General features: G+C 43.0%; 2 protein-coding genes across 11 annotated transcripts in view; one reads left to right on the top strand and one right to left on the bottom strand.

The window, feature by feature from the left end:
- The first annotated feature begins 162 nt into the window (after nt 1-162).
- On the top strand, nt 163-1,204 carry Rpi12 (RNA polymerase I subunit RpI12). Its single transcript, XM_076825275.1, has 3 exons — nt 163-428; nt 583-799; nt 931-1,204. The coding sequence occupies exons 1-3, from the start codon at nt 293-295 to the stop codon at nt 953-955; spliced, it is 378 nt and encodes a 125-aa protein (XP_076681390.1). The 5' UTR covers nt 163-292; the 3' UTR covers nt 956-1,204.
- A 1,439-nt stretch (nt 1,205-2,643) lies between these two features.
- Nucleotides 2,644-21,642, bottom strand: part of LOC143375769 (venom dipeptidyl peptidase 4) — a 116,359-nt gene continuing 97,360 nt past the window's right edge. For all 10 annotated transcript variants that reach the window (XM_076825211.1, XM_076825210.1, XM_076825217.1 and 7 more), the window contains 6 exons: nt 14,514-14,736; nt 10,713-10,900; nt 9,181-9,375; nt 4,622-4,782; nt 3,246-3,457; nt 2,644-2,783 (listed from right to left, as the gene is read on the bottom strand). In XM_076825211.1, the coding sequence (XP_076681326.1) occupies nt 2,688-2,783; nt 3,246-3,457; nt 4,622-4,782; nt 9,181-9,375; nt 10,713-10,900; nt 14,514-14,736 (1,075 nt within the window). In that variant the 3' untranslated portion in view covers nt 2,644-2,687. The remainder of the gene's footprint in view (nt 2,784-3,245; nt 3,458-4,621; nt 4,783-9,180; nt 9,376-10,712; nt 10,901-14,513; nt 14,737-21,642) is intronic.

Genomic DNA, 21,642 nt, shown 5'->3' with positions numbered 1-21,642 from the left:
GGTTACTCCTCTTAAGGGTAGCGGTTGAGTGTTCTTCCTAATTTGTTTCAGAATGTGGTGGCGCTGTAGCCGCTGTATCTGTTGGTCTGCGCGCGAAATAGGTGGCACGAGGCACAGATGAGGTGACGAGGTATGCCTCTTCGGTGCACGAGGTGAGCTTTTACAGATCATTTATTGTTCGGCAAGCGTTGGAGGTGGAAGGAGGTTTGCCTGTATAATTCTCACGTGTACGTTAACTTTATCGTCACTTTATTCCATCACGAATGTATTGTTGTGTCATTTTCGACTACAAATGGCGAAAACCGACGACGCTGTATCTTTTATAAGTACACCGGGCTTTTGCTCGGATTGTGGGTCGATTTTGCCCCTATTAGGCGACAGGGGAGATGTTACATGTTATGCCTGCAAACGAATTTGGGGTCCCGAAGGTATTTTTTTTGCGTTTACTTTCCTTCTTCTTCTGTTCTAACCTAAAGTCTCGTGATCCGTTCCGATTTTCATTGCTTTGCAAAAGGAACATGGAATTTTTGTTCCATTGAACGATCTCGAAGTATTGCTTTTACATTATTCATTGTATATTAGCGTTTGGAGATATGGCTATGTCCTATACCATTCATTTCAACGAAGCAAATGTTTATGGCTCTGTCAAACAAAAAGACAATGACGAGGAGGAGACAGAAGGTCCAGTCGTCGAACGAAAATGCCCGCAATGTCAAAACGATAAAATGTCATATGCCACGTTGCAGTTGAGATCCGCGGATGAAGGACAGACTGTGTTTTATACATGCACTAAGTGCAAGTGCGTTTGTTTTAATACCGTTAAGATTTCTGTACTTTGCGGCAACGTCATTGTTGTAATTTAAACAGAAATCTAATTGTAAACATTTCTTAGAGAGAGGAGTTGTTTACCAGCGTTTAATATTCTTTCAGATACAAAGAGACAGAGAATTCTTAACCTAGATTCGCATTCTATATAGGCTTTTATTAATTCAGGGTATTCATTAAAACATGAACACTCTGTGTTAATAAAACATAGAACTTTATTCATGATACACAACAAATTTCAATGAAGGGACAATAATAATTTCACATTACCACTGGATTATCATACTTCTGCCCTAGTTACGTGCGGTTGAATACTATTAGTTATGTATTTGATTATATATTTTGTACAATACATTGGAATAAAAGTTAACAATCAGTTCGAGAAGTTTCTGTTGATCCGTCTTCAAAACCATTACAGTGGTCCTTTCATTACAGTGGTTATTTCGTTATAAAATCTTTGTATTTAAAGAGTTAGTACATTACTTATGCTACGGATAGACTTAAATGTTGCTATTAGTCATGATATTATACTTTTAATAACAAAGAGAAGAAGATACACTATGTTATGGAGGATTTTTTTAATAACCAGTTCAGCAACTTAATTATATACATGATGAGGAAAGTCTTAAACTATGATAGTTGAAGGCTTTATCTTAAAGTTATCTTAACATACATAAAAGCATTATCTTAACACTAGTAAACCCAACAAGAAAAATTTTATTCTTTATATTTATATAATCTCTCGTTATCGAATTACATTTATAAAGCAACTTAGTTTCTACAGCGCGAAATGTAATACTTCCCACCTGTATCACAAAACGGATCGTAAGTAAACAAAAGCTCAGTTAATGATTGCGCTAACTCGTGATAACAACACACGAGTTGCACACCGTCACCCAGAATTTATAAACAAATTAAAAATATTGAATATCGTCGACGATATCGCTACATGTGTTTTTCGAACCTCTTCCAGAAAGAAGAATATCTTAGCCGGGTATTGTTTATAAGTACTCAGAGAGTTAATATCAATCATTTATTTCACATCCAAATCTCATTTGCCTCGCATAATTGTAAAGTAACGTTTGGAATGAAAGAGGAACGTGTCTCAGAATTCGTTAATGGGAGTGCGTCACATGTTAAACAACATGTAATAACGTTTTTCCGTGAATGGCAATATATTTGGCAACAAATTCCTTCTGTCAGAACTATCAAGTCCTTGGGGGAACACGTTCAATTTTTCATATGTTGATTCGAAGAAACTTACACCTATAGAGGATTTCGTATGATGTACGGTTTCCCCGTTATTATCTTATTACTTATAAGGTCTAGAAATTCCTTGTCTCGGGTCCTTTAGGCCTTCGATGAACAGGCGAACTGGTCTCCCCAAAAAAGTATATTAAAAAGATTCTACAGACCAGTTCCTTGTTTTTGAACATCGTATAGGTATAGTCGGCTCAAACAATCTGCGTGATCCTTGCAGTCCATTAGATAAAATATATATATATATATTTTATAAATATATATATATATATATATATATAGGTACGATATTCGAAAATTTCCTTAAGATAATAACGATTTCACATACAGAACGGGATACAGATGATGTTTTAATGCTTAGAGTCTGAATTATTCTCTCCTTCCCCCTCCTCACGAAGCGTATGAGGAGTGGGGACACATCCTTGAAGCCTTCGACTGTTTGCGTCGAGTGTACCTATTTGTTTCAATTTCAATTATATACAATAAAGCTTTCATATTACATATTGTACATCGAGTATGTACAAGTGGCAAGGTATTTACAAATGGAATGTGAGGCAGATGACGTGGAGGACTTAGATTGTCGTTTCCCCTCGGCGCCGCGATCATGAGACTTCGAAACATTCATCCAAGAAGTTCTCCAGGGAGTGATAGAGATGAGCCCGTGATTGTGCGATTCCGTGATCCTCGTCCGTATAAGTCTGCGCAAGAAACAACGTATTCAGCCTTTCGTCAGAGTACAAGAGAAAAAGATGAAATAAAATGTAAACGCTTCGCGCATTCATAAAAGTGGGTGGTAACAATTGCAGCAAAAATATGCCGCTTTCGCACAGGTGATTATTGTTCAAATGAATGGACTCTGTATGAAACTTGTGCGTGCATGCGAAATTTGTTTACAAAAGGTACACTATGCCCCGTACGCTTTGTACATTTTAATCGCCAACGTCAAATATTGTGATACAGGAAAAATGTGCGTAGTTGGTTATTAAACGGAATGCATTTGCGGGCTTTTTAAAACGATGGGGCAGAAACAATACAAAACATTGAAATAATTGAACTTTTGGTTTAACAGGGCAATGGAATAATAACGTTTTCAAGACAATGCTCTTTGTTACCTATATTAACTGGCTTGTTCTTTCATCAGAATATGAAGTTTGCCATACCTGTTGCCGAAATAGGATATCCTTCTGCTCTAGAACCTTGGCAAGTAATAGAGATTGTTGATAATGTACGTTGTCGTCCAAAGTTCCGTGGATCAAGTAGTACATCTTGGTTTTAATATTGTCTACGTTGTTGAGCAGTTGGCCCTGCTCGTAGCCGCGAAGATTGTCATCAACCGTCGGTAAACCCATGAACCGTTCGGTATAAATGGAATCTGTAAATAGCGATAAGTGTAAGATTAAATATACGCTCGAGCTTCCTTCACCCCTAAATTCCTAAGTTCCTAATTTTCCAGTTCCTCCGCTTCTTATCAGCTTTCCAATTTCGTTTATGTTACTGTCACACTTTCTTTAATAAATGCAGCGCAGACACAACTATACCTCTACCAATAAGGACAGCGGTCTCGTCACAACGGAACTTACAATCTGCTGCGAATGGCGCTTAATTTAACCCAATCCGAGCCATTCAACGACGTCATGAAAAGGATTTTATTGAATATCTCGCCAGTCGTTTCTTAGAATTGCTGTTTCGCCTAAGAAGGAGCAACAAATGAAACCCCACGGTGCACGTGTTAATGTGGCCGTAAATTACACCCAACGTGCTACTTAATTAATCCCCGACGGCTGCAGGGGAATTGTTTTTGCGCCTATAATACGTCCGCGTTCGTCTTGAGTGCCGAGGATATTAAGTTTTACTCGGATGCAACAATAGAAGAGCAAAGAAGAAAAGGAAAGGCAAAGAAATTTCATCGTCTGGTGGAACCGGAAGCGTTCGAGGGAGGACGTGAAAAATGGTCGAATCATTTTACATCGCGCTGTGAATAAGCGCTTTTAATAAAATGTTTCTCTCGATGATTTATAGTGGCCAGGAACGGTGCTGCTGCTTCGTTCCGAGAGAACATTGCGGGAGAACTGTTCGTTTCCGGTTTAACGGCGCCCAGTGGCTGCAACAATTGCCGCGAATGTTCCACCTCGTTTCAAAGATGTGCGCGTACTTTAATCTGTACGTGCGACTTTCCTCCCGTTCCCTTCCGCATTCAATTCAATTTCGTTAGTTGCTCCGTGTCTTCCCAGGGAAATAGGATTAATTACCTGGGATATGTTTGCCAGCAAATTTCTATATTCACGCTAAAGCGTATTTATAAGTCCTCGTTATGCTGACAATGAAAATAGTGGACCGGTGAAATTGCGGAAGGCTGATAAAAGAGTAAATTAATTTTACTCAGAAGAGAATAAAGCCGTAGCACTGGAATTATTGGCAAAATCGTATTGTATGCGATACTCGGGATGGATGGAACATATTCATGAATGAAATGACAGATCGTGTGACAGGATTTAAAGCATTCAGCGAATGAAAATATTATCTCTCGTAGACGTACCGTAAAGAGCCCAATCCGTTACAGGTGCCACGGACATGCCGCACTTGAAGACACCGTGATAATCCGTGGCGAGCGTCATGCCTGTCGCGTAACCGCCATAACTCCAGCCCCATATCGCTGTTCTGGTTTGGTCGATGAACGGACGTGTCTCTTGTAAATACCTGCAACGGGTGAGAGAATCGTTGACGTGCGAAATTGATCGTTAATAAAACGTAGACACGAAGCGTCACGTGAACCGAGAAATCAAACGTTTGTCTATCGGATTCTTTAAGGACCAGGTGTAATTCAACATGCGCAATGGTTTAACGAAATCTGGACTTAGCGGAAGTGCGGTGACGCTGGTTAGATTAAAAAAATGGCCGACATAATGGTACGTCCTACTTTTAAAAGTGGACTGTACTTCGTCACATAAGCTGAAAACTTCTCCAAACACTCTTCCCTGGTGCATTCGATTTCCTCCACTCCAGACAATACGTGATTTCCGATAGGAAAGGGTAAAAGAGCTCGTACTCCTTTCTTCCAATCTTTCTAGACTATTGTCTCTCGTATCTCGCGAGTTCAATAATAATGGTCCCACGGGGAATAGAGGCGGCAGCCACACGGTTGCCCATAGAAATAGTAGCAGCCCTCCCACTGGTGGTGGATTCCTTTTTTCATGAAATTTATTTAGCTCGTAAATCGACTGGCCCGCCCGTTGAATTCTATTCCTTTACCAACGACGCAGTTTCCATTCGGTCATCGATTTTTAGATAAAATTTCATTTTTCAGACGAGATCCAGTCGAATGTGATTTATTGCCTTTGACTGGGACCGTTAACGGATCAGTCATAAAAGAGGTGATCGAATTTCCAAGTTTAAACCCACGCATTTTATTTTCTTCGAATATTTCATTCCACGTTTTGACACTACTACTTGACATGACTCCTGTGGTACAAACACCCGATGATCACACTCGTCATTTATCGTCAGTGACGTCATCTGGGCTTCCGATTCTCGAGTCGGGCCTTGTGGAAAAAAAATTTATCTTTCGGTCACGGGGTCGAGTATTCACTGATCAAGCGATTGTGGGAGCGGAACAGCAGCATTGCTGGCTCGATGACGGGTGAAAGACCCGCAAAAAACGGAGGATAAACGAGCGGCGAGTGTACAAACCCGGGTGTGAGCAAGAGGAAGTGAAACGGAGATAAGTGGAAATACTGGCGGCTATAGTTTGCCAAATGGTGTAAAATTCTTAACAGACAGTTGGTAGTGTTAAGTGATAGCAGGAGATACAAACGTGTTAAAAATCTCCCGTCAGGAACCGAACCGTGCCCGGTTTCCCTAACTACCAATCAAACATTGAATTCCTACCACTTATGAATATCGAACCACTGCTACGAGACCCATCGACGCCATTCAGGATGATATCATCATCATCGCTGGAGCGATAGATTGATAATGAACCAGGGGCGGGGGGATGAAGGAGGAAAAAGCTGGAGAAACGAAAGAAAGAAGGATGACGGAAGTGGAGGATAGGGAAACCGGGGTGGATGAAAAGTGAACGGTGTGGGAGTGGAGGTGGAGAAGCGGGGAATGAAAAGCAGAGAAAGCAAAAAGGATAAAGGGACTGAAAGAAAAATCAGAGTGGGAGAGGGGGATAGGGAACGGAGAAACGACGGAGAGAAATGGGTGAGGAACGGTGACAGGGACGCAGGCCCGACAACACCACGCGCAATAGGCTAAAGGTTAAAGAGAGTTGGCCGATTCCGCAATCGCTTGGCCGGCTTCCAATTTCACGACTCGCTTTTTACAGGCCGGACGCGGTGCGACGCGCCAGCAAAACATTGCAACGTGGGTACGGGGGTGACCGGCAGCACAGGCCGCTTGGATGGGAGGAGGGTATCGGTTAAAATACACCACCTTCATCCGTGTCCTTCCATCCACAGTTTCGCCTCTGATCCTGCGTGAAGGTAGCCCGGTAGAATCGATAACCCGTGGCGAATAAGCGCTCGTCAGAGTGTCGCGCCGATAAAGGGCCGACGACTCGTAATTTGAGTGCACTCTTCGTTTCATTCTTTGGGTTAGCTGCACAGCTCCCTTCACCCGTGCGGTTATATTTCATCTTCCCGTTATCCGTGGTATTCGTCACACGAGAATGAATCCACGCATTCTTACCCCTTTGAAGCTGAAGCGTTCCATTTGTCCACGAAATTGAATTTGTAAATAAAGTGCTGATAAAGCGTAGTTTGCTCCGGGCTGAACGTCATTCGCCGCGAGAGAGGGTGTAGTTTATTTTGAATATATAATAACCACTCAAGGAGCCATGTCGAAGGAGAAGATGATACATTTTGAGACGTTCGTTTGATCTTGATCGCAGAAGGGAATAAATAGGTTGTCACGGAGAATTTGTTCAGTTTTACGGTCCTCTGCGTCAAAGAGGAGTCATCTCCTCTCTGTGGACGACGTTAAATCTCTCGGGAAGCGTTCAGTGGAGCTAGTAGTGCTGTGTGTGTGTGTGAGATGCCATTTTCAATGATGTCATTTAGTGTCATTTATTTGACAAAATATGTCACTTTTCATTATGAGCAATATTTCAACATACTTGGACTCTCTGACGCTTGGGAAACATTCGGACGTTTCCTTTTATCCTAGGGACCAAGAATCTGACGCGCTAAGCTTTACGTCGATTACTTATCCCATTCCCGGCTTTTTACCAGCGACATCAGAAGAAAATGCGAGGCGACGCGAGGAAGACCCCGTCCAGGGGGATCAGTCTATAAATTCAGACAGAGCCGAAAGTAATTCTACCACGGCTACCTGACCGATAACTGAGGAAAGAAGTTCATTTAAGGGGCAGGCATTCGTCCACCAGTGAAACAAGGGTTAGACGGCGCGAGTTTGTTAGCCGGATTAGTGGATTACCGCGTCGTCCCCCGATAAGTCAGCTCCCACTAGGGGGTGCCATGGCCACGGGGAGAGTTCTTCCCATAATTAGATTTGTCGTAAAGTTGGCCAGCGAATTACAAGAAACGTCGCCTCTGCTCCGCGACCCGGGAGCCGCGTGTTTCGTCGCAAATGTCCTCGAGTTTTCCACTTGCTCTTTGTTTCCAACTGACGGGAACGAAAAAAGAACGGAAAGGAAAAATAGGGACATTTGAATTTCGAGGCTCGAAAATGTGGAAAACGGGAGCGCGACAAAAAACGAGAGACTGTCGTTTCTGCGTCGTTAATTTTGCACGCGTCGCGGTTTCGTTCCGCGCGACGGAAAAGCTTGAAAAGTTTTTGGCCCCCTTTGTCCTAACGGTCATTATCTATTGGAATTGCTTGAGTTACGGTTATGTTAAAGTGAAGTACTGTGAATCAGAAGAGCGTGGACGACAGAAAAATTTTATTTTACCGATGATAAAATCTGCTTAGTTAGGTCTGTCAGTTCCGCAGTGCAATATTTCAATGATTGTCAGACACTTTACTACTTTGGTGTAGAAACCTACCGCTAGAGGGCAATAGTTGGCCACATCTTGCAAACGCTTGGGTAGTTAGATTTGGATTTTATAGAGAAGGTTTCAAACAATCCGGATATATTTCTATCAAATTTCTAAAAACGGCCCCTTGAAGTAACATTTTTCTTTCATTAAAAATGTACTCGACTTATCTCGTTGTAAATTCAAAGCTTTCATGCGCATTAAAGTATTAAACTATTTCATTCGATCGATGTTTTATAACAATTCCGTGTTACTTTATTTCAAACAGCTTTAAAAGTCCATGCGTTGTTGAAAGTTGTCAGATACGCAATACGCACACCGGCCGTCGAATAAATCAAACGAGTGGAAAAAAGGAAACGAGTTACAGGGACGTCATAAATTGACTTATCTCGACGTCAACCGCAATATCGGTACAGGGGGTTGCAGATTCCAAAAAGCAGCCTGCATAAATATAAATCGCGCGGAACGCCGGGTCTTTTGTTGACGTACGAGCATTAAAAATGCATAGAATATCAAGAGCAATGCGTCTTTTTGCATTTTAAAGCAGCTCGGAGGACATTCGACAAATTGCACGGGGACATTTTACATGTAAATAAGGGGAAGGAAGGAATTAGGACTGCTTTCGCGATCGGCGCCCTGTAAAATTCCGATCTATTTGCATTTTAATCATCGAACTACCCAAACTGGGACAGTTTTCTTCGAAAGGATTTCATAACTATGAAATTAGGATGGGATCCCCCAGGGCTTGGGGCTTGTTTCATGGCTAATTATTCCCCAGAATCATATTCCCAAGATGGGAAGTACCGATCCCGGGGTACCCGAGCTGTCTCACTGTCAGCAGTGCTGACACTGTGCAATACTCGCAGATGGGATGGCATAATTATAACCGTGTTCTGCCATCGAAATGATCCGGTAGCTAATTCACGGCACGGAAAACCTGTCAAATTGGGACAAAATTTGCATCTTGTAGCCCGCGGAACAACACAATTAGAATTCCATTTGCGCTTAAGACCGGAGTGAAGAAGGGAACTGGGGCTTGACTCGGTAGTGGAATATGCAAACCAACGGAACGTTTATTTCGCTTTTGTTTGGGGCTCACCTGGTGACGTTAATCTGATCAGCGATTTCGACGGTCCCCAGCTTCCTATAGCCAGCGAACAGCATACTGTTGTCCATTAAACCGGAGCCTCTGCCATCGATGGTCGCATAGATGATGTTCTTCTTCGTCACAAGATAAGTGCCCCAATCGACGTTGAACTTCTCCGTCACCTGATAGGAGTCTGGCCCGCCGTATCTATAGAAGAGAGCGCGCATAGCTTGTACGTTTGTAAATTATTTGTGATTATAAAATATCTTTTTAACCCGGACTGGAACCCGTACAGAATTAATTCAACAAAATCCCCTACCACTTGTGGATGCATTAATCTCTCTGAAAAAGTGGACGCTTCGAAAGCTCCCCATACGTTTCAATAAATACGGCGTAATTCGCGACGATTTGATTCGTTAATTTTCAGTTTCGAAGGGAATTAATCCCGGGATCGTTCCATAAAGATTCGGAGCGTTCATTTACATTGGGGGCTGAATGAATTTCGCTGCGATATTTCCGACGTTTCGCGACTCCTTTTAATAGAATAGAAGGTCGCAAAAAAGTTTTTGATAAATGATACGCTGCGCTTGACGCACGATCCCGCGGCGATTCTTTTTTCCCCCCGTGAATAATACGTATCCGCTCCGAAGACATTAAAGCGTATTCATACGGCTGGCTCGAATTTGCATATGGAAAATAACGCCTAACGAAACAAAAGGCCGTGGCTGAGAGAAATCAGGCACGATTAAGGCGCTTAATGCGCTTGAACAGTCGTACTCATTGAGGAATACTGATGAATATTATGTACAAGCTCGAAAAATGAGGAATCAGAGGGTTGAATTGATTTCTGCGCGAAGTCTCCACCAGGGGGCGTAAATATTTATAGCCCACGGCAGATAGTGGACCGCATTATGGTCCTTTCTATAAATTCATGACAGTGACGAAGATGGGAATATGAAATTTTGCGAGTCATTAGATACGAAGGGAGTTCTCCCTTCTTCTTGTCAGTATCTGACAAGAGACGATCGTTCATTTGCATTGAAATCGTTTAAATTATGATCCCCCGGCCGCGGGGGAATAAATTTACATTATCTCTATATTTTCCACAGCTACGCCAGAGAAATTTTGCGTGCTTATTATAACGCGTCTGTCGCATTCCGTGGCTACTTTCATAACATCCACGTTAATTCCAGATTATGCGTGTAATATAGATTTTTCTTTTTTGACAAAGAGAAGGCTGATCTTTGAGCCATTACTGCGTTAATGAATACTGCGCTGATTAAAAGCTGGTAGCTGCAACACATGTACATGTGAACACAATTTCAATTTGATTATTCATTGAACTCCCTTGCTATTAATACAAGATTAATTATAACCTGTGAATAATTCCTAAACGTTACGTTGATGGGTAATAAAGCCATTGCATTTGTAATTAATTAGGGATTATTCATTATATCATATAAATTACGTACTCCCGAACAACCATTTACACTGGCTGCGGGCGTAAAGTACTCCAGACTGGTTCTTCTTCATAAAGTACTTACACGAAAATTAGCATCGGGTACTTCGTTGCGCCACTTAAATCAGCGTTCGGCGGAATCAGTAGTTTAACTCGTGCATTGAACGGACCAGGGACTGGTACGTTGTAACGGTGCACCACTGGCTGCGCTCTTTCCGAAATTATCTCCGAGACGACCTCGTTGTTTTCCCACGTCAGTAGTTTCGTGGACTTCTATAAAGGGGGAAGGAATCTGTGATTCAGTTGAAGTGCCTATGTTAGGCTTGGGAAATCTGATTTCATTTGCTATGCGCATGGTAGTGGTCTTAGCCAATTTTGAGTTGGATTTAGGTTAGGTCTGGGTTATATCCGCGTTATGTTACTAAAGTGTTAGTTGCTCTGGAGACGATATACAGGTCAAATATCCCACCCCGCCTCACACCTAGTCGCATCCCTCTTCGATGGAACCTTGTTACGTCATTGATACCCTCTTTCTTCCCCTCAATTTGTCGTGACTGGGTGAAGAATGAAACCACCACCCACCCACTCCTGATTCGCAATCGAAGGTTTCACACTTTGGGCGCGCGATCTTAGAAACAGATGGTCCAAGTTTTAAGCCACCATGCATCAATGTCGAACACCCAGCGCCACGTTTTCCACTCGACAAGAGACAGAGAGAGAGAGAGAGATACCTAGTCGAGTTTAATGTATTATTCTGCGCGTTTAATCTTCCACGCGGTCGACAGATTTAGTGAGTCTCTGCGGCTTCTTCCCAGAGGCTGGCAAAATTTATAAATCGTCATCGCGAGCGTTAATCCCCGGGAGATCAACCGCTGGATCCAGCTCTGGTCTATCCTCTTGGCTGGGTTTCCTGCTCGATTAAGTGTCGACTCGAGGAGGGAAGTCCTGGTCTAAGGATCCTGATGGGACCATTATTGTTCTTTCCCTCTGTCGAGGTAGACTTACAGCACACGTGGAATTTTGTAGAAGTATTGCGAAGATTCGTGCGTATTAAGTCATCTTTGCGCAAATCATAGCCATGCTGGTTGGTTCCGCCAGAACACTAAGACGCAAGAGCTACATGGACGAAGATGTTAAAGTATGGAAGACCCGTAAAGATAACTGAAATCCCCTGGCAACTATGCGGAAGAACTATAACGCGAAGTGGAGTTCAATTTCCTGCAACAGTCCGTTTCCATCGATCGTTCCTTGTACCCCATTAAAGATCCGACATTCGGCATCAGCGAATCAAGTATTTCTACTTGGATATTATTGGCCGGCGATGGCTGGGCTCGCAGGGAGCGTCGATGACGCAAGAACAGAACGCTTTCCATTCATCGTTTCCCCCTTAAGAGAAGGAAATTAGTTCTTCCGACGTGGATCTGGACGGGGGAGGTTCTTGTCCGCGAGAAAATCCGATTACCGGTTGTAATCGTCCGGCACTGAATGGCTGATAAAGAAGCTGAACAGTCGAATCTTTGCCTTCGCCTCCACCTACCGCCCGGGCTCTTCGTTTTCGTCAATCGCGATAGACAACGCCTCCGTGTCGCCTCGGTTCCTTTCAATTTCCCTTTCTTTCCGCGATAATCTAATTACGACCAGGACAGGCGAAGCTCCCCTAACGAAAATGCCGACGTGCTAGTGCTTTCCCATCCACCGTGCTGTTTTATATCTTGCCTCTTTCGCAGCCTGCTCCGAGGGTTCCCGATGAATTTGAATCGAGCATTAAATTGAGGCGGGGGGATGAGGGGTTCCTTTAACGCGGTGTAGTACCACTTTTTACTGAAATTGCAACGGGATACTTTGGAGATAAAGGTATCGAAAGCTGATAGGATCTTACACGAGTACTTTGAGAAGAGATGCTACTGCGTAAATGCGAAAATGGAATTCTAACCTAGAAGTGCATAAAGTTCTCCGAGTGTTTCGAGAAATATTGTCTAATTCTAGGGATATTTGTTCCCTAGGACAAATTTATGTTTTCTATAAAGGGGCCTGGGTGCAAGAAATATTTTGGGGCCTTAAAGAATTTATCAACGGTAAAAGAGCATAACATCTTTTCATAGAACAAAATCACGAAAAAAAAGGAAAATAATAACAACAATAAATAAAATAATAAAATAAATAAACTTATAATATTAAATTATTATATTATTATATTAGAAATTACGTTCGAATTAATTTTTTTTACTATCCCCTGTGGACGGCTCTGTTTTTACATATAAGTTTCAAGAGACTACGTATATTGCTAACGAACTCTAGTGAACCCCGGTTGTTGAATAATTCGAATTGAATGTGAACACCATCGAAACAATCGATTCGAATTCGAACGAGCTGCGATTACGGCCGCGTTTTATCAACGAGTAATCGCTGTCAGACATCGCAAAACTCGTATACATTATCACGAATATCGAACAAAATGGCCTGGCCGCGCGGATCATGTTTGTTTGTTTGTTAAGCGGCGGCGGAATTTATTTAATTCGACTGGCTGATAACAGTTGCACGCCGTGCAGTTGTCCCGCGATAAACGTGATTTTACCGTGGCAAATTGTCCCCATTGCCCTCTACAATTTGTCAAATGATCGTAAACAACATATCTCCGCTTTTTGATAGTCTGGTTACTCGTGGTAGTGTTTGCGAAAAAATGCGACGGGCATGATTTACACAGTAATTGGCAATTCTGTTCTCATTTTTCCCCGGGAAATATATAAAAGTTTAACTTTGGAAAACGATGGCGTTAATTTAAAATTCGATTGGAAAGTTAAACTAATACAACGAGGAAAGTAGGAACTGTGCGGGGGGATAACTTCTAATTTAACGGAATATTTGTGAATGAAATGAATCCTTCAATTAAATGGCGAAACTAATCTGGGGTGAAATATGATATTCAGTGAAATCTCGGATTTTCATTTCGATACGATCGAATAAATTTTCCACTTTTTCACGACACCACGGGCGGTGGCTGGGAGCAGGCTGACTGAACGAAACCAGCCGCGACGAATACGGGAACTCTCGTGGGGGTTAAGAAAGGGGGTGAGGGAAATCCGTGGGGCAGGGTAAGAAGTTCGAATATCGAGGATCCTCCGTTCTAGTTCCTCTCCTTGCGGATTTGCTCGTGTGTCTAAATCTGTCTCGTCGATTTGTTACTCTTCCACCAACCGCGGACGTTTCTAACAATAAGCGCCGGCATAAAACATAGATTTCGAGCGCGCGGTCGCGCGAGTGTGGCGCCACTCCCGGGTTGCTGACAAATCACTGTGGTGCCAGTAGAAGAGATCAACGATTTATCGGGGGGCTTGCTTATGTAGCGGCTTCGCGGTCGATCGAGTGGGATTTTTTACGTGCGTGTTTTCCAGAAGTTCAAGCGTGTCGATCAATCTTCGTATATATACGCCTCTCCCTTCAAGAAAGGAATCCTATTTTTGGGGGCTCAACACGTAACAAAAATTGGCAATTTTTTTTAAGAAACTAGCGATCCGATTTATCTGAAATTTGGACTACTATCTGCTATTAAATTTATTATTAAAAATTAATAAAAAAAACTGCATCTTCTTCAAAGACGCATAAAAACATGAACCAATTTTCAGACGAATCGAATCGGTAGTTTCTCAAAAAAAAATCCCAACTTTTGCTATGTTTTTAGCCGAAAAAATAGGATTCCCTCTTAATAGAATCCATTCTGGAAAACCAAGCTTCCACCTCCAATTTCCAGGGTTAGAAGGCCACCCGCAAAACCAACCCTTACTTTTTAAGCCGTCGGAGCAAATTACCCGGACATCAGTCGGAACAAGCGTCGATACTCCCCTATCGCGAGGCTCGTTAAACACGGCGTGCAACAACGCCCACTCACCCGGTCGTAAATGGCGATGTCAGGCACTCCGGGGCCGGCACAAGTGAGCAGGTAGTGCGAATGATCGGTGGAAAACTTGGCAGTGTTGTACAGACACCGGTTCCTGTCCGTTTCGCGGACGATGCCACAAGTCAAGCACTTCGGTCTGCGGTCCGTGCCGCGCACGGATACGCGGAACAGGTGCTGCACCGCGGACTCCTCCTCCGTTGTAGCCAGATAATATCTGCGAAGAAAAATGTTAAACAGTGATTTGCATAGTCCACTGCGCGCCATTTAATAGCTTTGTAATCGTGAGAAGAGTTTCGAATTTGCATTGCAACGAGCCCGCCCTTTGTTTACAGTATTAACTAACACACGCTTCCACTGATATATTCATTGCTTCGGAGGGGGGGTTAGCCACTTATTTATCGAGTAGAATCACCGAAGTGGAAGTTTGTAAATATTTTCCTATGCATCGTCTAAAATTGGAATATAGATATATTTCCTCCTAATTCTTCTTTTAATGCCGATTGGACGATTATCGGTGGCTTATCGATTTACCGAGTGGTGAAAGCAGTACAAATTTAGCTCGGAAAGAAGCCCGTAATTCGGGTTAATCACGCATTGATTAACTGTCCGCCGATCGATCCGCATTAATGCAAATGGGCGCCTGTGGTCTGATCGCGTTACTGGCTCTACTACTCGCAGTGGTGGCGGAACGCATAAATCAGACTTAACTGCTTCGAATCGCAGCATCTGACATAAGGTCTGTCAGACTTGACCCTCACCTTGAAAACAGTTACCTGACCGCGCCTACATGCTGGTGGAGGGCTTCGCGACCTCTCGAGCGAATAACAAAAGCGCTTTCGCTTCAGATAGCAGGAATAATTAGTTCCCTTGAGGGGACTATGCAGTCAAATCGTTCGAACATTAAGTATTCTTTGAGAATTAATTACAAGGAGATGAAAGCGAGCACAGACTTTTTCTTCTACACAATGTTTATTACTATCAGGTAGAGTGAAAAATATTTGTTCTATCTAGATATCTATTCTACAAATGGTTCCACACGAGGTTGATTTTACAGTGGTTTAGAAAAAGTGTCTTTGGTTTTGCTTTGATATTCAGCTTAAGAATAAAGATACAACGGTTTCCTGGGAATACGTTTCTCCCAGAACCTACAATTTCGGTCTGAACCTCGGAAAAAACAATTAAACTAAAATTATTCAAATAGCGACTAGGAAAAGGCAATTTGTACCATTTTCGGGGTGCACAGATGGCTATTTTTTTGTTATCTTGAAAATCGGAGCTTTTACGCTTTATGCTGAGGTACACTCCAAAAAGGGGTATATTTTGAATACGCTGTAAAAATTTCAAGTCGATCCGAACCTCGGATTTTTCACAATCACTGCAAAACCGCGGAAAAAATGCCCACACACCAGATGACTGTAGCGTCGTTATATACATCTATATATTATTAAAAAAAAGTTGTTTACAACTTATAGTATTAATAAACATTACCCAAAAGTAAAAGTTACAATTTGTATTCACCTCCTTATAATTAATTCGCAAAAAAGTACTTGACCTTCTCTTAAAAATTGGGGCGTTTCTTTTATGGCGCGGAAACTTTACGAAATGCGTTGTCACAGGCTAAACTTATAGGCTGACTCACTTCAGATCCCCTTTCGAAAGTCTCCTACCCAGTAGAAAATTTCACGTCACGCAATTCTCTTTGTTTATATCCGACATTTGCATTGATTACCCTTCATTGTCTCCAAGTAGAGCCGTTTCTGCCCTTTATCTCGCGCGAAGATCCCAGCGGCCGCTTGTCTTATTCTATCCATGGATGTGAGACATGCCTTCTGCAATCCAATCTCTGGATCACCGTAGAGGGGAGTAGACGGACGTCTGAGTAATTTCCGTGACGCAGATTCGATGTATCCGCAGCCAGATAGCAGACAGCCACGCCGGAACCGGAGGGCCCCTACATAGCAGTTTTCCCCGGCTAATCCGTGTCTAATCTAAATCTGCGTCTGCCGACTTACTCCACCGCGCCGCACAGCTTACGCCGCAATTTCTATGCGCATAGATCAGATGTAGCGAGCCGGGTGGACAAACACGCCGGAATCCTGCTGGCTTCGGGCCGTCCTTCGATGTCCCGGCTCCATTCCTGCTACATCGGACTTTGGGGATAACTTGCTTTTCGTTAAAAAAATAGCTGTCACATCGGGGCGTCCCAGTTAGACGTCCACTGGTCTTCGAAGTTCGTGGCGCTACACGAGAAACGGATTCACCGCATGGAAAGAAGGTAGAAAGTTGGTGGGAGTGTTTGTTTAACCTCATTCCAGTGTTACAATCGCTCCCGTGGCCCAACAATTCTCGTTATCGACTTAGCCGGAGCTGGCGGGGCTATCTGAAAGTCAACCAACTGCGATACAACAATGGATAACGTTGACACAGTTCGCTGGTGCGTCGAGGCGGTTGTCAACGGATCCGAATGACGCTTGGAACTTTCGAACGGGTCGAAAAGTTAACGGCAAGACGTTTAGGGGCTCCAGCAGCTCCCCAGAAGACAAACGAACAAGAGGTAGAACGCCGCTATGGCTTTGGAACTTTGACCGCTCCAAGTTATGGTCTCGTTTTGCGGGACACTCGGTATACAGATTTCACTGGGGGTGAAAATGGACGCTGTTGTACGTTGGCTAGGGATCGATAAGGAATATAACGATAGGGAAGACCGCTTTGATCGCATTTAGATGCGTGTACTGATATTTTATTGAGTGGCTGGTTTTTAGGACACCCGTTATATAGAATTTAAAGCGTTATCTAATACGTGCGCGTGTAAACCACGGGTAGACTATAATAGAAGCGAGCGTTATGATAAGCTGCATGTCCTTTGCCTTCCTGCGCGCGTATCAAAGGTTGATAAGAAATCCAAAAATGAAAAAAGAAAACCTGATGCGACGGAATATCGAAAATCGATTCCCTTAAATCTCAGTTCTTATTTTTGGCGCCATATGCAGCACTAAATTAAAGTAGCACAATAAATTTGTGGCGATAGACAATGTGATAATACTAAACTTTTACATACGTTATTATCTTTTTGCACTGCAAAGGATAGAAATATTTTTTAAAAAAACTTTCGATGTCGATTTTACTCGTTTATGACATTTTGACACTCGATCGTTATTTTATTAAGGGTACCCACTCATCAAATCAATCCAGAAATGGATCATTTTTAGAATTTTTTTTAAAGACGAAGGGTCAAAAAACGATAGATAATATATATATTTTTTAAATTTTATCTAAAACTGCTGACTTTTGGTGGCTATGGAATAAATAAAATAAAAAAATCGATTTTGTGGAAAATTTTAATGGGGGTGTGCCCTTAATTGCTTTATTGAAGTATTCTTTGGGAAAACGAAAATCGTTATTGTAACTATCTGTGCCATTGTACGCTGCAAAGCTTTATTGCACAACCGTTTCGGTTGCAATTCATTACGTGAATTATTATATCTCCATTGAAGGCGAACTGCATGTCCTGTCGAGATAAAGCACGTTTCTACTTTGTTACACAAATCATCGCTTCAAAGTAGACGTATCTTTGACGGAAGACAGCAATGAATATTGCAGCCTTAGTAGGAATCTCGGGACACGTCAGGATACTGGCAATTAAGTGTCCTTATGTCAGACGCTTAGATCCGAAGCTGTTAGGTCTGATTTATAACGTTCCGCTACTACTGCGCGCGGCCTGGCCTGTAACGCGATCAAACTACTGCCTCCCATTTGCATTAATTCGGATCGATTGCGCGCTGTTAACGAACGCGCGATCAATCCAAATTATCGGGCTCTTTTCACGACGAATTTCAGGCATGATCCGTCGATAATTCACGGTGCCAACGATGGCGATTACATAATCGCATCAGATATCGATTTTCCTGATATCACTTTACAAATTTCCTCATCCTTTGTGCGAAGCTTAAATCATTTTCTTACCGATCTTCTACGCAACTTTTATGCGAGAGCATTTAACTCTCCATTGCACTATCTGTTTTTATAGTTAGTAACATCTTTATCGATAGTACTTGGAGAAGTTGTACAAGTTTGTTCGTCGATCAAATTATGCCCCAGCCTTAATTATGTTTACGCAATCGTCCACGTTCGACTCTGCACTTTATCGATCGAAGTTGGACCGTTCCGACGGCACTTTCAAGTATCGCGTTTTACGTGTCCAAGTTTTATACCAATGCTTGGCCACGCGTCCCCCTAATGCCGAAGAAAAAACGTTCCAGCATTAACGGTGCTGACATAACTGCCGCCATCGACCGTGCAAATGACTGCACGAACTACCCTATGAAACTCGGCAAATTAAAACTGCCAATACAAGGAATCGTTGAAGTTGGTTTCCACTTTTCCGTGCCTGAGGATTGTGTGACCCATTAATACCACCGTGGTGGATCCTCAGAAAGATAGGGGAACCACGGATATCAGCCTTCTCGACCCAGTGAGAATCAATAGCATTGAGGAATAAAGAGAAGCCGGGCCAATATTGCAAAATTAATAACTACGGGTGTAGGGGTATCAAGGTCGGTGTTTGCTTCGTTATCCAGCAGCCACGACTTTGTTCGTCAACTCTAACAGGTAGAACAGGATAATTCAATATCTTACGAGGGTTAATGGCTTTAGGGTTTGACAGCCGTGGCCCCAAGATGAGCGTAAACTCTCCTCCATTGGGGAAAATCGTGAGGGGAGTGTAGCAACCGGGCATACCCGGATGCCGAGGGGTATGCGAGAGGGGGTGGTAGTTTCGTTGGCAAGATGGATGAGCCTCGGGTCATTCAGAACGGATTAATTTCAATATCCTGTTAATTTGACCTCTCGCATCAACCTTAAACGAGCCCTGCTCTCCGGTGTGCTTCGATCCTTCGTGGTAAATGCGCCGGGGGTGGCGTTGATCTCCACCCGCAGCTTCGCAAATTACACATGATCGAATTTTAATCGGTGGAAAATAATGCGATAAAGGGATGGCCGAGGGGTAGCCTTCCTCTTTTTCAAGGGGTTAGCTCACCATGGTCGAAGCAAAGTTGTAGCCATTTTCGGCATTTTTTTTTTTTTTTTAGGGAGATAATCAAATAAATGGAAAATTCAATATGAAGCCTGTTATTGTGCAATTCCCGACAGAAAAGCCGTATTTTTCCCCTCACCGTTATACTGTTTGACCTAGAACAAAAAAAAAACAAAAAGTTTCATTTTCTACATGCCTAAAACTGGAGCAGTACATACCGATTTTGCGATATCTTGAACATATACTTTGCAAATGACACTTATAAAAAATAAAAAGGCATTTTTTCTTCGTACGTTCACTATTTCGACATACATGAATGTTCATGGATATCCATATGTACTTCTTCAGTTTTAGGCATGTAGAAAATAAAACTTTTTGGTTTTTTGTTTCAGGTCAAACGGTAAGCCGTGAGGTTAAACACCGTGGATAACGTCATTTACCAAAAAAATACGACTTTTTCCGTCGAGAGTTGTACAATAACAGGCTCCACATTGAATGTTCCATTTATTTCATTATGTTCCTAAAAAAAATTGTCAAAAATGTCTATAACTATTGCTTCGTCCAAGCTGACCTAACCTCTTAAGTCCATGTAATGGCGATTGTTATCCCAGGTGAACAAAATGGCGGCATGTTTCACGCAATCCTGCATCGTTTTTGAACTACAGAAAAATGAGAAGTCACTGTGACGAAAATCCGTCGCACGATCGCAATAATCGCTCGTTTTTAACGAGATCGCGAGAAAAACGCATGAATCAGCTCCGCTGGCTTAGTAAAGCTTGATGTTCGATCAATTAAATTATGCCTCGTTGTTATTAAATCTCCGTGCATCCGTGATACCTCAACACCACTGATTCGCCCATGAATTATTCCCCGCTTCATTATTACTTCACCGAACAAACGCTGGCCAACGAACTTTTAACCGTCCGATCGGTCTGCAGGCTACCTTTGACGCGACAAATTTTTAAACTCGCCAAAAATTTTCACCCTCGAAATTCCCCGCCAGACAGACACTCCAACCAGTCGAATCCACCCAGGTACAATTACACTTTCAGAATAATCCCCGCACCGTTGGCTCGCGAGCCCGCTAAACAAACTGAAACCTACGGAATGGTTCTCGCAGTAAGTGGAGCCATACCACCGCGTTAGGCGGTAATTTCAGCGAGATGATCGTCAGCGGAGAGCACACATAAAGCTCGCCGCAAAGAGTACTTTCTAAGTTATGTATCTTATGAAAGCCGATGAGGGCTGGAGGGTAGTAATTTAAAGTTGGCCTGCCATATGAAGTTGGACCCGTGACAGCGGAAATTCGACCAGCCTTCCTTATCGTAGAAGGGGTGCCTTTTGTTCTAGAGCTCAATGGCTATTGTAAAACGATCCGTTCCCGAGGAGCATGTAATGCAAAAGTGAGAGGCTGCAGGCGGGCATGAGCGTGGCCCATCGATCTCTGGCCAATTATTTTGGACCGGTTTAATTGGTCACGAAAGTCAACATTGACTCTCGCCTCGCCCGCAACGTCCCACCAGCCGTGCGGATAGTGACGGGTTTAAAAGAATCGAATCGCGGTTCTGTTAGCTATGATTTCTACTTTAATCTTTTTAAATTGATAGCGGGAAATCGAAGGAGAACAGAACGGACCTGATTTTTTGCTTCTGCTTTCGTGGCAATCAGAATTGATGAAATGTTCCTCCCTGCTCTGTGCGCAGCCAGCCCGCCTGGGGAAGGAGGCACTCAGCGAATTCCAACGGAAGAATTCTGTTTCCCACGGCGTCAGCTAAGCACAATATCTCGCCCCGTGGATTACACGAACCGGTTGAGAAAGTTTGTCGTTATCAGGGCGATTTGTTTCGCCGCGGCGCGGCCGGAAAATAATCCCCGCGGCGAGAAAAAGCCTTAAGCCGTGCGTGCTGGCTCGCACGTGCAAACAAACCCGGGTCTTTCAAGAATTACGAGCACTCCGTGACAATTCCCGCGCATTTAACAGGCTAAAACGTGCACTAGCAAGCTCCGCTAAAGGCAGTTTTAAAGCCCGCCGCCATTGTTCCGTGAAGTAGGCGAGCAGAATGGATTCCCTCGCAAGCTTTCAGAATA

The sequence above is a fragment of the Andrena cerasifolii genome, chromosome 13 (assembly GCF_050908995.1).
Source record: "Andrena cerasifolii isolate SP2316 chromosome 13, iyAndCera1_principal, whole genome shotgun sequence".
In the NCBI taxonomy this organism is placed as follows: Eukaryota; Metazoa; Arthropoda; class Insecta; order Hymenoptera; family Andrenidae; genus Andrena; species Andrena cerasifolii.
The sequence above is the reverse complement of the archived record's forward strand: the minus strand, read 5'-3'. Positions and strand labels throughout refer to the sequence as shown.